This window comes from Gavialis gangeticus, unplaced genomic scaffold (assembly GCF_001723915.1).
Source record: "Gavialis gangeticus isolate Ggan-Ray unplaced genomic scaffold, GavGan_comp1, whole genome shotgun sequence".
NCBI lineage: Eukaryota > Metazoa > Chordata > Crocodylia > Gavialidae > Gavialis > Gavialis gangeticus.
The window spans coordinates 167,931,441-167,949,882 of NW_017729024.1; the positions used below are offsets into that span (position 1 = coordinate 167,931,441).

At 42.9% G+C, this 18,442-nt stretch overlaps 1 protein-coding gene across 2 annotated transcripts in view; it reads left to right on the forward strand.

Annotated features, from left to right (window-relative positions):
• The window catches only part of KIAA1328 (KIAA1328 ortholog), a 238,998-nt gene that overhangs the window by 84,211 nt on the left and 136,345 nt on the right, over positions 1-18,442 (forward strand). For both annotated transcript variants that reach the window (XM_019518094.1, XM_019518095.1), the window contains exon 6: positions 13,502-13,629. In XM_019518094.1, the coding sequence (XP_019373639.1) occupies positions 13,502-13,629 (128 nt within the window). The remainder of the gene's footprint in view (positions 1-13,501; positions 13,630-18,442) is intronic.

Here is an 18,442-nt window from a genome sequence, read left to right on the forward strand (position 1 = left end):
TTTTTTTTTTTTTTTTTTTGTAGGATTGTGGTGGTTGTGTAGCTGTGATCATCCAGGGGATATGCTAGGAATGAGGTTTATTTTGGCTAATATCTTTTATTGGACCAACTGTATCGTTAATGTTAGACAAGCTTTTGAGCACAATGTGCTCTTCCTCTTGTGTGGGAGAAGCAGGTAATCGGGGGCAAAACTCTACTGGTGTAAGTTATACTGGCTTAGGTTTCTTCTGTCCCCTTCTGCCCTCTGCCACTTGGCAGAGGAGGCTCTGTAATAGTATCTGTTACCTCCAGCATAGCTGAAGGTCTGTCCATTCCTGATCCTAATACAATTTACAGACATGTGAACCCCATGTAGTTCAACTACCCTGTGGTTTCTCAGTGGAGGCAGATGATAGAACAAGGAGCAATGGTCTCAAGTTGCAGCAAGGGTTAGATATTAGGACAAACTTTCTCATCATGATAGGGTGGTAAAGCACTAGACCAAGTTACCCGGAGAGGTAGTTGAAGACCCAGGAAGCCAGAGCCTTGGCTGGGATGATGTAGTTGGGGCTGGTCCTGCTTGGAGCAGGGGGTTGGACTATGTGTGACCTCCTGAGGTCCCTTCCAGCCTCATTTTTGTTTCTATATGAGGGTATGCGACTTGCTGATGTCTGTGCTTACCCTCCTACACGGCACTTCAGAATCTCGATGCCAGAACTGCCACGTTTTGGAATAAAGGGCTGCTAGAAGTGCGGCCCTGCAGATCAGCACCTTGGAAAAGCATCCTCTGGAGAGGAGCATCGATATCAGTCTCTGCTACAGGGAAAGTGGTCCCTTCCCCCCAGTATGCCAAGCGCACATGCTCTTTGAAATGGGAGTCCTGACAAGCCCCAGGACATGTTAGTGTGCTGGATGACCTCCCAATGGCAATGTCTCAGTAGCACACATGAGCAACTCAGGATGGATAAAGAGTCATTCTCTGTGGCAGGAAGGAGGGAGCTGCACTCCCAAACTTGTGACTTTTTTTACCTTGGGGCAAGTCAGTTCACAGAAAATCTGTGCTAACACTGGTCAGAGACACTGGTACTCGTGGGAGTAGATCTTTCACTGCAAGGGGCTTGATTTGCCAAGACAAAGCGGAGGTCAGCTGGGGGTGAACATCTCCTGGGATGATTGAGAATTGCACCAGTTTTAAACTGGGTTCCTGGAAGAGTCAGGCTGGGCTGTGGCTGCTTTTGGGTTAACTCTTAACCAAACTTTCTGCCTTCCCTTCTGACAGGATAAGCTATGCAGCAATACCTGGGAGCTGCGTTGCTGGACCTAGTCTGGACACTGCATTCAGAGCAGACCTCTGATTTTCTTCCTCCTACCCAACTCTCAGTGCTTCAGTTTTGAATCCCTTTCATTGGATAAAGTGGTTTGCAAAAGTTTAAATCTGAGGGAAAGAGGATGTTGTTTGTCAGGTATTATGCTTTTTGAAGATCATATTCATCGGTGGTCCCTTGCAGCCGAAGATGACTCTTTCTGTGTTTGCCTTATCTGTGGGTCTGAAGATGGCTGGCAAGGCCTGTCCAGGATCACCAGACTCTTGCTTTTTTGAGGATAGCTTAGAGATGCCTATTTCCAGCACTTTCAGCCTCCTGAAAAAAAAAAATTAAAATGGTATTACTTACCTTTGTATTAACTGTGTTATGTGAATGCAAGAAAAACCTAATACAAATTTTGGCTTCATTGTGTTAGGGGCAGTATAAATGTATAGTGAAATGCATGGCTTGCTTTGTAGACTTTGCTGTCCATGTAATAGTGGTTGGATGTTACTAGATGGTGCTGACCCTGTGGTACCTCCTTACGTTTTACTTCTCCCCTTGGAGGGGGGAATTTACCTTGTGGACTCAAAGAATCAAGTTGGGTAAGGTGCAGAGAAAATGAAGGTTTTTGTTTGTTTGTTTTTTAATCTAGTTGAGATGTCTGTATCTGAAGTACGACATAGGGACCCTCCCTCCCTGGTACCCTTGCAGGTGAATATTTGTTAGGCTAGTTCTCAATTTTTATAGCCTCGAGGCACCCCATGGAAAATTCCTGTTTTCAGTTTTTACTCTCTTTTTTTAGTGCCAAAAAATACTAGAGCAATTCTTCTGTTGCAGAGAAGTTGGAAAGACCACAGCAGGTCACTATTCTTAACAGTGAAAATTCTGGGTTTCTCCTGCAAATCACGTTTGCACACCTAACAGTGCTAATGTAGTGTCGCACCCCGTGGTACCCCTGAAAAAATCTCAAGGCACCATATAGTACCGTGGTACCTCGGTTGGGTGAGAATCGCCCGTCTAGGGAATCTGTCCTATGTTTAGCATGCAGGTTTTCCCGTGATTGGTTTCTGGGCCCAAGTAGCATTACAATATTTTCTAGGAAGTGCTTGGTTCTTTGTCTTCTCTTTCTCATTTGTCTCCTTGCGAATCCTGGGCTAAAGCAAAGAGGGAATGTTACGTCTTCAGGTTTGGGGCATGCCTGTGGTGGTGGACAGAGTCTCTCTGGTTTGGTCTGAGGCTGAAGGAACAGATCTCCAGAAACCAAAATCAGCCTCAAGGAAAACAAGTGAGTTGTTCCATCTCTGGGGCGTGCTCTGGAGTTTGCTTCAACAGCATCTTGCATTTTGAGCAATAGAGCTCATTTTAGGGCACTGTCTTTGCCTGAAAAGAGAACACCCCTAGTAAAACTAGCAGAACATGCCCTGCTTCATACAATACAATTTGAGAGCTTGGCATTGTAAATGATGTAGAAGTGCGCATGTATTAATGAGGGGTATAATAGGTTTCAGTGGAAGTGGGAGATAAGATGTGTTAATCGTGTATATTAAATAGTCCTACAACAATGAACCTTATAATGAGGCTGTTATTAAATCTTTTCTTCATTGACTTCAGTTCAGTGTAACCAGCGCTTTTCGGTTTGGTGCATTTAAGGCCGGTTTTTGAAAGAAAGCACCAACTTTTAGAGGCCTTTGATGTCATTCTGAAGTACTCATTTAATTACAGAGACGTGTCGGCTGCATGTGACAGAAAAGAGAATCTCTACAGCTTTCTGACATAGAAGATTTTCTGTTGGGGAAAAAAAAAGGCCCCTTTTAAAATTAGTATTAATACTTGTACAGAATTTGCCGATTTGACCTCGACTGCCTTTGAGAAGAGAGAGCCTTGCATTTCCCTCATCAACAGTGTTGCAAACAGATTGCGTTCTAACAAGGTTAGAAAGGCTGTCAAAATAGCAATAGTTTTAAAAGGAAAAATGAAATTAGGCAGAATGATCTGGCAATTCGGGTCCGTTATAATGAGAACAGCAGAGAGGTTGTTATTGTACCAGTGCAGACAGGACCACAAGAAGGGCAAGATTTTCTTGGCTCATGGAACTTTTCTCTTTCACCATCTTTGTCCAACACTTGCAGATGGGGAATTTTCCATCCTGCCACCTGCACCGTAGATAAAGGCTGAGATGAAAACTAAATTCTTGCTGCCGCTTCTGGAAAGAAGTCAGAGTAGCCAAACCTGATGAGAGGAACGCACGATGCGCAAAGGCAATCGAGGGAGGAGGCAGCAAAGAAGGGATTTTACTCCCATTAGTCGGACTCTGTCCCTGGTCGGAAAAGGACCCGGGAATCTCAGCTTTTGAGAATAATGGGAGCTGCTCCCTTGCCTTCAGGGACTGCATTTCTCCGAGTGCGATTTGCATCTGAGGCCCAGGAGACAGAGGTTCAGCAAGAGCCTACTGAGGTCTAGGGTGTTGGTTCATTTTCAGGTGGTCACTCGTTCTGGTATGGACAGAAAATGAGCCAAGGCTTTGTGATCTGGCAAAGCACAGCTTCCCTTTTGATTATAATATGCATGCTTTCCAGTTCAGGTGGGGCGGGAAGGAAGTATCCGCATGTCTTCAATAAGTTTAGGTTTTCCAGTTTTCTTGTCTTGTGGATTTTTATCTCCTCTTGCCCCCGTCCCTACTGCTCTCCTCCAGCAAGTGGCTACCCAGTCCACGCTGCCTCCTGTTAACTAGCTCCCATTCCTGTACCTTGACAGGACAGGATGAGCATCTCCCTCTTCTCGGATACCTCAACCCCCCTCACAGGCTAAAAAGCACCTTATCTCTTCTCAGGCTCCTTAAAGGATCTCTGTTGTCAAATTAGAGAAGAGAGCACAGCTGTTTGAGTGTCAAGTGCTATTGGTACGACTAAAGCTTTAATGTAAACAGTAGCAGTTGCTACTATAAAAGGCTGCTTCCTTTTTTTGTTTGTTTAATTCTCACCAAGGTCTGCAAATAAAGACCGAGTGTTCCCAGAGATAGGCGTTTTATGTAATAATGTAAATGAATATGTGAATAAAGGAGACCATAAGTTTAGGAAGAATAGTACCAGTAGGAACATACAGAAGATTTGCAGGTTTCCAAATGATTTGATATACCCTTCAATGTAACAAAATTAATAACCTCCAGGTTCGACGAGTGTTCGGCGTGCCTTCGATAACCGAGGCTATGGCAGTCAGCAGTGAGGGCCGCTAGGGGGAGCGGCAGGTTCATTTTTCTTCTCTTTCTAGCTGACCAGTGCTTTTTTTTTCGGCTTTGCGGATGCACATATGGTAGAATATTATCATTTTATGGTTACAATTATGAGCAATTTGATAGAAAATGACAGCTAAATTATGCAGTGTTCCTTTTATTTGTTTAATTTTGCACTCTAAATATGTAAAAGGAAAAAAATAGCACGCTTTTTTTGTGGTGGGAGGGTGTAGTCCCTTTGGCGTCAACATTTCTTTCAGCACTGCATAGGTTGAGTTCACTTTTTTTACTGCCTGCCATGAAATGCGTGTTGCTTTCCCCAGACACTGTCACTACGTTCTGGGGAGCAAGCGTGCACTTCTAAACCCTCCGGGCTCCCCTTTCCCACCAGGGCAAGCACACGCCTAACAATTATGACAGATAGATCCGTCAGTAATAAAGTTCCTGATGATTTCCAAGAGATGCTTCATCCAGTGAACTCGGAGAATGGCTCTGCCATCCGACAAAATGCCAAAGGAAATTTGTATATTCCTAAAGTCAATATGGATTTTGGCAAAGCTTCCTTACTAGGCCCAGGTGCTGACTGAACTAACTCTCTCTTGGCCAGTGTGAACATCCTTTACCATCACAATTGTTAAACCATGAATAAAACCTTATTACTGCATATGCTGGAGCCAGTAATTTCTTATAGAGAATAATGCTCCCGATTTGATGTATTCAGGCTCTTATGATGTGTCCATCATTGTGATGCCCGAGCATCTTTCTCCCGTGCGTTGAGTGTGACTCGTGGCTGTCACATGCCATTCACCCTTTCTCTCCCCCATGAGGAAAGTTTGTTTGCAATTTTAAGATAAATCTGGTTTTATTTTTACTTGGTTATATGTACTCATGAATACCCTGGGCTCTGTATTCATAGGAAAGAAGTCAAGTGTGCCTTGCCTTATGCTTGGAATGGAAAATGGCACAGTCTGGCATGGCATACATGTTTATTGATGCATACACAATTGCTGGCATGTGATGGCATTTAACATTTTTTGGGGCATGAGCCCTTGCCAGATGCCCTGCCCAGCTTGATTGGCACATCATATGGACATGACTTTTAATACATACAAGCCCAATCCTGAACTCCTTATTTCGGGGCAGTGGGAACTGTCTAGTAAGAATTTTATCTAAATGAGGAATTTATGAATCTTTAGGGAGAACCTTGAGGTAAAGTAACCAAGTTTCCTGTGGATTAATGGGGTATACACATACTGTTAGCTAAACTTAATAACTATGAATGTTCTTTTCAGTTCTTTATTTACAGCCTGGTGACTCTCGCCCAGGGTGCCAGGGCACCCGGGGGTGCTGGAAGATCCTTTGAAATGTACAGAGAGGAGATAAGCAAATAAGCATAAGCTCAGACTCGGTCCCTGCCATTCCCTCACACCCATAGCCTGGCCTCTCTGCAGGGAGCTAAGCACTGAAATAAATGAGTGAGTTTTTGAAATGGGACGCTGCTTAATTTTCAAAAGGTAGGGAGGGGTGCCCTGGTGATTAGAGAGGGGTGTCTAAAAAGATTGAGTACTACTGTTGTAGTCGTATTCTTTTGTGACCAGCTCTTCAGTGTCTTTTATTATATAGTATATGTTAGTATATTTAAACCTGTTTTGTGAGTAGACTTGGGGAACGTCATCACCTCTGTAGGGAAAAAAAAGCACGTTGGTACTAACTCATGTGAACCTGTCTCTAACTCCTACAGTTTTTGTTGTATTTGATGGAATAAATCACACTGATACCTTTGACCACGGTAGGAAGCTTTTTAGTGCATTTCATTGCCTTTTTAAATCAATTTGAACAACTATAGTGCAGGTGGTATGGCTGGGGATAGAAAAGATTATTTTCCAGAATGACTCATTGAGCTGATTTAGGAAACTATCTTTTAGGTTACTATGGACTTACTGATGCCAAATGGATACAAAAGTAGGCTTGGATTTGATATCTTATCTATGCAAGCTAAAGGACTACCTTAACCTAGTCTCCAACTTTGTTCTGAGCTCTCTTAGCTTTTGCTTGAGGTAGGTAACCATAACTTAACTGATTTGTATGCGCCATGCGCAGTCTTGGCTCACTTCAAAGTGTAATCAAGTCATGAACTAATTATGATACCATATTCCCAAAGAATGTAAATTTAATTTCCCTTCAAACAGAATGGGAATGTATTAGCAGTTCCTTTATATGAGAGTTATATCATTCAACAACATAATGATGATGCTTCAAACAGGAGTGAGGTTCTTAACTTTTGTGGGCATTGTGACCTTTTTCCTTATGTGTCTTCCTCTTTTATTTTTGCATCTTAGATTAGTTTACTAGCTACTGGTTAACAGCATTAAAATATTCAAGTGTAAATTAAAATATTAACTCTTGGGCTTCCCATTATAGAGAGCTGCATGGTGTTATATGTACCTTGCTCCTTTTAGGTGCTTTCACATACTTGTTTCCTAAAGATCTCAAATCCCAAGAAGACTGTGACTTCAACTGAACACTCTTGGGGTTCACACTTAAATTGGAACCTTTTTTTCCCCCATAAATTGAAAAATAGATTTTCAGAAAGTTCCCTAGCAGGTTCATCACATCACTGTGTCAGACAGTCCACATAAACTCAGTTATATAAGAACCAGCGAAGTGAAGTTGTTCATAAAACATTTTATTACCTTCAGTCTTCTCGGCATCTTCAGAGTTTAGATAATAAACCTACATGGAAGTTACTAGGTTTTACCCTTTCATAGAACAATAATTCACATAGGTTCAAGCTACTTTTTTTTTGTTTTCAATTTTGGAGGCACAAGAAGCAGGTGCTGTGACCAGACTTGATTTGTGGCTGAATACTTTGATTCTAAAAATGCACTCATGTTTTTGTCCTAAGTGAACTCAATATGTAATGTGTGTGCGTGTGAAACCCAAGTTATATACCAAAGTGAATACTTAAGAGCAGCGTAATTTTTTTTCCAAAGTAATTTACACCCTTGTAATTTTTAAGCAAGGATCTTAGAATACTGTGGTGTAGAGTTTAAAGGACTCTCTAAGATATGTTAGTTGATTAAAAAATGCAAATATTATACATACGGCTTTGTATCTGTGAGTAGATAAAGCTGCTTTAATTTGGCTCTTGGTTTGCTGCCTTGATCAGGAAGGAAGGAGAGCCTGCAGGTGGAAATGGGAGTGGCATCTGTATCACTGCTTTTCTCTGAGAGGATTATCGTTTTCTCCTATTGAGATGCAAAATGAATTTACACATCTTTGGGAAGAGAAGGTAAAGCATTCATCATCGCATCTTGCCTCAACAGTTCAAAAATGTTGCATTTTTAAATGTTTTCATTTAAAAAAAAGACAAAAAAATTGGAGCCAAATTCAAATCAAGTTCACTTTACTTGGAGCTCTGGCTAACAGTGGGGATGGGCCAGCAAGTCCCTGCAAGAGTGTTTATGAACCTGGCTTATTGCAGTTTTTTTGCTATTGTAATAAACCTTTAATTGCAATTTGAGGCCTCTACAAAACACTGCATTTAGTATTGTTCAAAGTACATACCTGGACTTGGCTCTGTTGGGCACATATGTAAACCTCTTGCTAAGTTTGATTAACAGCTTTTTCTTGCTCTGTAGCCTCTGATTCAGCAGTATGCTACTTCCACGGCACAGCTGTTTAAAGGTGATGGTGAGTAACGATGCAATGGGATGTCATGGATTAGGGCTGGTGTATGGTGCAGAAAGTCAGCCTTAGAGACCGACTGCTCCTTAGCCACAGAACAGTTACAGCAGGCAGGAGTTGGTGAAAGCTATTACTTTTGCTTCGTGTGGAGGGACTCCTGCTAAGAGTGAAGGGACTTCAGTCAGTTTTTCAGTCTGCCAAAGTTGTCAACTAGTTGGAACTTCCTGTGCACCAATCCCTAATCGGGAATGAAAAAAAATTAACTGCATGGCTACTAGCCCAAGCAAAAATTGGTGTGCTGACAAGTCCTCTTATCTCTTGCCAAAAGCACAGCCCCCAATTCTTGTACTCTCTGCCTTTTAGAGGGACAAAGCAACCATGCAGTAACTTGCTGCATCTCATCAGCTACAGCTTGACTTTTTTTTCTTCCCTTTGTTTTTCTCTTCCTTGCCGCATTTTCTCTAATAATTCATGGATCTGCAACAAATCTTCCACAGGGTGTGGGGTTGATGGGCTTGGTTGCCTTCTATTTCTCAAAGTTGCATGCACCATGCCTGTTTTACGTGTGGATCCAAAGGAGAGAACCTGTGCGAAGATGGTCCCGTGCTTAGAAGGGCCATTTTGGCCCCTGGGTTTTGGGCCATTATAGTTCTTCTGTGTTTTTTAGGAAAAGTCACTTTGTCTCAGTGTCACGGGTAAACATGGGCAATAATTCTCCATCTCGGGAGTGCTGTGAGGATAAATACAGTGAAGACTGTAAGACACTTGAACACTATGGTGAGGGGGGACGTATAGAAGGTATTTAACCAAGCCTTGTCGTTGGTTTGAAATTGTAAAACAGTTTCACTAGAAACTTGTCCTCTTGAAAAATGTTTGGGGCTCTAAGTTCCAATGCTTGGTTTCATAGTTTGCCTCAACATTTTAGTGATAGAAAAGCCATAAGACAGGCATTTCCTTTAGAGCTACAAAGGCCGAGCACTTATTCTTCCAAAAAAAGAAAGAAAACCTGCCTCTCTTCCAAAGAAATAAGTCAGAAAAGGCAGAACTTTGGCGAGTTACTAGTACTCACTCAGAGGCTGACTCTTAGCTCAAATGGAAAAATATGTAGTCTAGATTAGCAGGATAGTGCAGGGGTCAGCAGCTTGCTCTGAAGTCAGGCACTACTTCCAAACTGCCTGCTGAATTTGCCATTGGTCCACTGGCTCCATGGACTGGGTGTGAAAGCCCATGGTCTGCAGGTGGCCAGCACCTGGGATAGTGCATGCCTTTTGGTTGTCATGAAGTTGCTCAGGTTATTGCTTTTTAGAGTTGCACAGGTTGGTATGCAGAATTGAGAACCATTGCTGGGGAAGCTGCTGAAGATGGCAAGATTTGTAAGCTCCAGAGCTCTCTGATTTTTCATTTAGAAACAGAACCAAACAGGAAGGTGGTGGTGGCTTGGGGACCTCTGCAGTGCTGCAGCATCAGGTATCCAGATAAGTTTCCCAAGTCAAGAAATGCGGGTGTTCAACCAATCTTTTATTTGTACACTGGGGAGATGTGCTGGAGGATATCTCATGCCTTCCTCCAGTTCCTGGGATACAAGGAGCTCTGCTGTTGTGTATGGCTGGTCTGTTAGTAATCCTAGAAAGGGGGTAAGCTGAAGGGGTTGGAAGGAGTCTTGGTCTCGTACCCTCCCTTTGAACCCGACTTGTTAATTTAAAGGCGCATGCATGGCAGGAAGACTATCAGATCCTGCTGTTGCCATATTGCTGGTACATGGGGAGCCTGATCCCAGGTTCCCCTTGCACTGGCCAGTAGCAAGCTTGGCTTCCTGTGCTCCCCCGACAGCCCTGATCTGCTGATCAAAGCTTCCAGCCACGGCAGCGCATGATGCTCTCTTGTGGTTGGGAGCTCTGATCTGAATGGACGTGCCCCATACGCTCCCTGCCCAGGCACCCTGATGGGGCACTTCCAGCCTCTGGAGTACAGGGGAGTCTTGAAAGCCTCCCTTGTGCTTCAGAGGACGGGAGCACTGGCCGTGTGTTCAGGTAAAGGAGTGACAAGAACCAGCCACTAAGTGATTACATATATTTTGTGTCATACCTTTGTGCCTTTATTTCTCATTTTATCATGCCATTACTTGCACGAATGTGTAGCCTGGTCACTGCTGTCCTGGGCCTGTAAGTCTGCTTGCAGGTGAAGGGCTATGCTGAGCAAGCGTGGAGTGAGGGCCACCGCTGTGGTATGTTTATCCTCCACCCTGTGTGTCCCAGGACATATTATGTCTGCTGCTGGCCTCCGCGAGTGCAATGCCACTAACACAGAGTGCTTCAGAAGTCCCCCTGCGTCAATACAATCCCAGCCCCCAACGAGTTTCTTGGCTGTGAGAGCCATAAATGAGCTCTGAATCCATGATTTTCATTCTGGCATTAAATATATCCTATAAAATATCCAGCATGTGTAGTTGGAGAGTGGATGTTGAAGCTTATACCTTTTCATTTGCTGACTTATTGGGATTCTTGTATTGCAAACTCTTAATACTGCATGAACACGCTTTTTGCATGTAATAAATTGCAGTAATAAATTTGAGTGTTTATTCTTATTTATTGCACAAATTTGCTTCACTGAAACTAAACAACACTTCTCAGATAATTAATATCTTGTTAATCCAGTATTTGGACTCTTGAAGTCTTAAAGAAAAATCCTATTTGAGCACTTAGACATATTTTACTGACGTTCTCATTGTCCAATAGATATATATTTTTTTCTCCTCTCATCAAATTTCTCAGTGTCTTCCAATTAGGTTATGAACGTGTTTTGTTTTCACGGGTGTTATCTTATTTAATTACTTATATACTCATCTTCACTCTGTCTGCAAACCTCCAAACTGATTGGTGTAGCTGTGTAGGGTTTAGAAGCTGGTTAATTTGTTCAAAACAAGGTGCTCTCTGTCCACTTTCAGCAAAGATTTAATAGAATGGAAGCAAGAATTAAAGCTTGCTACTTAAAATATTATATTGCAATAAATGTGTTAGCATGTTAAAAAAGTGTTATTGTGCTAAAAGTAATTACATTTGCCCGAATGTACAGAATCTACTGAGATGCAATATGCTTGCTTTTTTTTTTATTAGTTTGCTTACTTATTTCACAGTGGATGGGCCTGATTGTGTGAATGAACAAGGTTTTATTTTCTAGTGCAGGGTTCCTTAACTATTGTCACTGTATCTTAACAGAGAGAATTTCATGGTCACCTGGGCTGCCATTCACCCTTAGACAACTCCCTTCCCATTGATCTCATGCCATCCTTTTGACAACGTTAGCAATTGCTTACGTTTGGGGAAAGGGTGTAATGTTTGCTGACTTGCTTAACAAAATTTTAGCAGCTAGAAGCAAGGTGAGGCTGCATCATGGATGTAGCAAATGCTCAGAGGGCTGACAGTAGCCCATAGACCTCAGTCCAGGAGTCTCTCTCGTGCTCTGTTTCCACTGTAATTGTTCTGCTGTCATAAATAACACACCATATAGCTTTCATGCTTGATGTACAGAATGGTGAATTCCTTGGCAAAAGCAAGGACAAATTCATGGCCATAATTTGTGCACCCCAAAGCATCCTGCTCCCTCTTATCTAAAGGCAAAAGCTTGGCCCAGTAGTGGGGTGAAATCCCATTGTGTGGGGTGAAGCTGTTGGAAGCAGTGAATTAAGAGGGATATAAAGAATTGATGAAGATAGGACTGCCGTTTTTTTATGTTCTGCCACATAACATGGGTTTAAATGAATTTGCCTATAATTTGTCTTCAAATACCGACATTTAACTCTTAGGCTGTATAAATGAACGGGCTTTTTCTGGAGTAAAATTCATGCCCTGCGTCCAGGCTAATATGTTCACCTACTATAAACATTACTGCCTATGGTTACAGATGGAATAAAAAAATCCTTTTATATACATCATAGCTGGCAGAGACTCCTGAGACCACCACAAATCACTTCAGCCTTTTGGTGCTCTGACAAAATGCACAGAAATGTAAAACAGCCCAGGCTTCTGACAGACTGACTGTGAAAAGCAATTAGCTTATTTAGACCATTGTTTGTACCCTCCTTTATCTCAAGACGCTGAGTAAAGGTGTTCGAGATGCTCTCCTGTATTAATTTAACATCAGAGCTTAATACCGTCCCTTCTTTTCCCTCCCAAAAAAACTGCTCATCCCATATTTGGCGCACCTTTTTTTTTCTAAGCAGGATCGTAACAGGAAATAACAAAGCAGTGAGTTATTTATGCAGCCATGATTGGCAAAAATGATTGCAACACGAATTTGCCCAGAAGCGATGATTAGATCATAAAACCGTTAAGGACATCTGTAACTCCGACACCATTTTATAGATGGAAGAAGTTTTTGTTCCTTACCTTAATTGTGACGACTTGTTATTAAAGTATTTATTCAGAGTAATCTCTTTGGACAGCGAGCCCTTATCCGATCTGCATGCATAATTAAAAGGGGGGGGGGGCATAAATGGTTTACCATGCTAAATGAGCAAGGGAGGGAATTGCACAATGACAGGTGAAGAACAGATTTATCTCCTTTTGGAATTTCAATGCTGCCAGCAAGGCAGGACACTGTTGCTAATATCCTTGCTAGCGCCACAGTTTCCTGCATCTGTAGATTACAATCCAAAAAATCATTGTGGTCTCTGACAGGCCTGTCAGGCTGCACCTGCAGCTATGTTTTTAAGTCATCGGTACTTCGGCAGAGGGATCTGATTAGGAAATGCAAGCAGGTGAACCCATAGCTGTGCTTTAAACGTGGAGTCTTTACTCAGTTGTCTGACTTAGGACTAAACATTGGCGCTGTCCTCCTTCACTGATTATAGATAGTAGTGCCTATGCCGAGAGAGTTGTAATTGTGCCACCTGAATCAGTGTCATCATTTACCTTAAGCTTGCTAAAAATATTTTTCCTAACTATTTGAATTGGTGTAATAAAAGATACTGGATTCACCCAAAGAACCTTGTCTGCCATAACTTAGGTCCTGCACTCTTCCCCTTCCAGTGTTCGAGAAAGATGGGAAAAATTTCCTTGCTCTGTCGCAGGAGTTGGGAGTATAAGGCTTCACTTGGGTATTTATTTCCCTTTGGGCAGATCTGTTGTAATTAGCTGTCCCCCTCATCTCTCATAAACACGTGCAGCATCTGCCTTTGAACTCTGTATTTCATGGCTTTTGTTGCTACAGGGCCGAAACAGTTTTTACACAGAATAAATGAGTTCGTGTTTGACTTTTAGTTTTCAATAAAGCATATTTTTTCCCTTAACTCAACATCCCACCTCTTCAGCAGCAGTACAGAGAATGCCAGGAACTTCTGAGCCTGTATCAGAAGTATTTAGCCGAACAGCAAGAAAAGCTGAGCGCCTCCCTCACTGAGCTCGGTGCTGCCAGGCAGAAGGAGCAGCAGGTAAGCCCTCTTTAACGACTGCACCCTTGATCGCCATTTCACTTCTTTTCTGCGCTGCAACTATCGCATGCTGTTTTACGGTAGACACATTTTCTGTGCGTTTTCCTGTGACTGGTTTCTCTGAGGCCATGAGGAAGCTGCTTCCTTGCTAAGGAAAAAGGGTGCACGTTTGCCTTCCCCGCATTCTTTTGGGAAACACGTACTTCAGCGAGAGTGAGCCACGCTTTAAAAATAACCTTTTAACTTTTTCTCCCTAATTTTTGATGAGTGTAAATGAGATCGCAAAAGGTGAGCTTGGCCAGTAAAAGCTTTTTCACTGCCAGAGGGTTTTCATTTGATTTGGATCTGAAAAAAACTAACACTGATTGCAAAAAAAAAAAAAAATATTCCATGAGGTTTGCCCAGTCCATAGGGTAAAACATTTCTGAGGTTCATGTATGCTTGAATTGGTAAGGGTGCTAAAACCCTAGTTGTTAGTGCCTTGCTGATACCTAGTTTCTTAACTGTATACTTGCTGATAGCATATACCTTCATCAGACTGTAGGCTAAGCATATTAAGGTGTTCACCAATGTTCTTATATATTATACTTCATTAATTTGCAATGAATACGTCCACTCTTGCTAGTGCACTTGACCCTGTATCTTTTAATAGTTGGGTATATAGTTTTTAAGGTCTTCGGTTTTGAATTTGATGCTAGGAGGTTTCTGAGATATCTGTTATAACTATTCTATGCTGGTTGTGAGCTCAGTGGCATGGAAAACCCAGAAGGTGGCCTAGTCCCTGCTCCATAGAGCTTACACACTAGCTAAACTTCACAGAAACAGCCAGCTTAGAAGAAGTCTTGTGTGGCAAGCGGCATTTCACTTCACTTTTATGGTAAGTCTATGAGAGCACTTTGGCTTCACTTAGAACAGTGACTTTCAAGCTCTCCATTTGCAGACCCCTAAAATATTTCAAGTGGATATGTGGACCCCTTTGGAAATTTTAATGGAGGTTCAGACCCCTTTGAATTGTTAGGTGTGGGCATTCACATACTTTTGATTGATCACAGACCCCTTAGACATAATCTGACTACCTCCGGGCATCTGCAGACCACAGGTTGAAAACCCCTGACTTGGAGGAATTGCCATTCCTCATCAGGGTTCTTTTTCTATTCCATTTTGCTGGATGTGGAGCTGTTCATCACTGGCAGGTTTTTTATTTTTACCATTATTTTGTTTTCCACTGAGTTAAAATGCTTGCATATCTGCATAGTCTACGGCTTCTGACGGTGTGGAGCCTTTGAAAATTAGCAAATTTTGTCTGAGAATATTTGCCCTTCCTCTTCTCTCACAGTACCTGCAGTTCCTTGACAAAACTCAAAAAAGGCAGCTTGAAACTCTTGGGCTGTATGTCATGGATCAACGTAGCTGTACCAGCTGTGCTTGCAGTGATGCCATGCCTCCAGCAAGGACAAGTCAGATTTGAAATCTTTTTGCCTTAAGCCAGTTGAGAGAAGTACACACACATTATCCCAGGTTCTTAGCCAGTACTGAGTCTTCCATCTTCAATGCCAAAATATAAAGGCAGACCCTGATAAGAAATCTTTGACTGAGTAAATGTGATGTCAGCCTTGAACAGTGCACCGCTCAGTGCTTATCTCTCTTCTTGACACGCACTTAAGTGTCAAGGGTTATCGCAGAATCACAGCTGGGGCTGATTTCAGCCCCACGATCGGCAATCCAGTGCATTGTGTCCTTCCACCTTATCCGTTCTGTTTTGCTTTCCTTTTATCCATCATGACGTCAACAGCTCTTTCATTCAGTTTAACATAAGGCCCCTTCATTTTGTTAACTGCTTTTTAATTTTAGCACTGCTGAGGCTTCATAGCCAAACGTCCAAGAGCTTCATGATTTGTGGAGTCCAGAGATCCTACTAGCTACAGAGCAATCACGCTTTTTGCTTGTGTTGTGTTTGAAATTTTAGCAGCCCATTTTAGCAGTTGAATTATGTGAAAATACTGAATACAGTTTCTTTTTGTAGCTCGATTCAAAATAATCATTGGATTGGGCGCGATTACTTTTCTTGTGGTGGCCTGGATGTAGCAGATAATTCTGAACTGTCATTTATCCCCCTTCTCCTTGAGGAGGATCTGATTATATTGGAGAGCACCAGTTACAGAGTGGTTAGTCAGCTTTGACCTTTCTCCTTTTCCTCTCTAAACTGACTGCAAGTATTTTTTTTCAGTTGCCGTCTGGAGTTTGTTCCCCAGTTCCCCTCTTAGACTGTGTCCAGTGCAGCATCTGCCCCTGGCACTCCACTGAAACCAGTCTTGCCAGCACTTCTAATGACCTCTCAAAACTCAGGTTTGGGACGCTCCTTGACCTGTCCATTCCCTCTGGCACCATTGTCTTGAAGTTGTGTCCTCAGCTTCTCAGACTGTCTTCTGCAGTTTCTCCTCTACCTCTTTCATCACTCCTAAAATGTGTCCTTTGAGAGGAACCCTTTCATCCACCCCAACTTTGTGTGGGATTTTATAGGGCTCTGTCCTTAGTCCCCTCGTCTTGGCTCTGTGACATGTTTTTGGGTAGTTTTGTCAACTGACTTGCAAATTTAACTTTCATGTCTGTGCTTACTCTACCTCTCAGCTTCAAACCTGTTTCTTGTAGTCCAGACAAAAAATCTTGGCCTGTCTCTTTGACATCTTCTTGTGGATGTCTAGCCATCAACTCCATTACATCAAGTCAAAAAACATCGCTTCTGATCTCCAACCCCCGCCAAAATCTCCCTGCACAGATGCAGGCAGTGTCAGGATATGTTGTGGCTAGTTTCATTCTTCTTTGTAATAAGCATGTAACAGTATCTCTGACTTTGTCTAGGAAATCAAGTTGTCTTTTCCCTGAAGGGTTATCAGTTGTAGCTGTGTTGGTCTAAGACGAGGTTCTTTGGGTAAATGTTGATATCTTTTATTAGACCAACTAAATAGTTGGAAAAATTGTGCTTTGCAAGCTTTCAGGCAGGCTCTCCCCAGTGCTGGAAGAAGGGTGTTTGTGCCTGAAAGCTTGCAAAGAACAGTTTTTCCAGCTATTTACATGGTCAAATCAAAGATACCACCTCTACCCAGAGAACCTTGTCTGTCTTATCCCTGAAGCGAACATGAGGGCTCAGATCTGTTCCTTTCTGGCATGCGTTCTGTTTGGTAAACCAATTTGTAAATGTTCTAACTAGCTCCTTCATGTTTTCTCCAGCACTACCCCTCAAATTTGTGTGGAGCTCCATAGAAATGCTGACAAAGCTGGTTCATTATCCTCCTCCACATCTCTCATTAAAATCTTCCCTGGATAGTATCTACAAAAAAAACCCCTTGAATGGTGGCATGGCTGTTGTGTGACACCATTGTCCGCCTTGCTGAACAGCATTAGCATCTCATGCTTCTTGGCCTGTATCCTTTCATTGTGTTTTTCCGCACTAGAGATGCATGTTGCAAGAGCAAAGGTTGGCAGGGTAGCAGTAGTGAATGCAGCCATTCCCCAGCTGTGTCATGAGGAGCAGAGTTGGAATGGGTAATTGGAACTGGATCCCTTAACGGAGGCCAAAAGAACAAGGGAATCAGGAAAGCCCTCTTTTTATGACTTAACATGATTACTCCTTAAACTCTGGGCTTCAGAAAGCCACCTTTCTTAGAGACTTTTGTTGAGGGAGCAGCCTGAAGGAAGCCTTTCCTGAGTTCTCTTTGAATCTTGGACTTCAGGGATCATTTTTTCCCTTTTGTTTTCACTGGAAACCTGTTGTTTGCTTTTACTGGACTCAGAGCAACCAGGATACATAAGACTAAAGCCTGCAGATGCCGGCTTGTTACTCGGCTCTGACCCTCCAGACTTGTTAGAGGTAAGTAATTTTTTCTTCTTTAAAGGGCTGCTGTATGGCAGCTTGTAGGACTGGCATCCCGGCAGCTCAGTCATTGAATTGTAGAGAAGTGGGACTGGAAGAGACCTCCATAGGCTACCTAGTCCAACTGCCTGCCCGCTGCAAGATCAGCCCTGTTCAAACCATCCTATATAATCCTAATCTAAACTCCTTGTAAAACAGCCGCCAACCCTGTCGCAACCTAATACATGAATGACAGAAGAGCTATAGTTTCATGCAATTTACACTTCTTGTCTTTGCCTTGTAGAAATGCATGGGAGGATATGTGGACTGAAAACAGAAGTTGCTCTTGTGCCACCATAAACGCTTTTGTGACAGCCGAAAGCTCAATCAAACCGATGTCCCTGCTCCTTGTCATATCACCAATGCCCAACATGGTGGCCATAACAATACCATATCTACCCGAATCCAAGATAACTTTGAGTTCAAGACAGCTCCCCAGTAAGCTGAATCTATACACGGAAAAATTATAATCTTGTTATCATTTTCCATATATAGAATCTTATCATTGGGGTGGGGGGTTGCCTTAAATTCACTCTCCTCACTGCTGCAGGGTAAGGCAGTAGGGTAAGCAGCAGTGGGGGGCAGGCAGTGGGGGAGCTTGACATCTACTCTTTGCCTCCTGGTGCCTGTCCCATCCACCATTTGCCCCCCACACCTCTTGTGCCTGCATGCCCTGGCCCCTGCCCCCCACCCCTTCCCAATGCTACTGCTACTCACCCTCTCTGGCTCTGGATTTGGCTTCAGCCCTCTGGTCCAGCCGCACAACAGTGACTGTGGTGGTAGCAGATACTACATTGTTGGGCTGGGGGCAGAGTGCCCATGTGCTCCATGCTTAGGTCCAGACCGGCACTGGAGCCTGAGCTGGACCCACAGGGGGGTGGGGGAAAAGATGGCAGTAAGGGG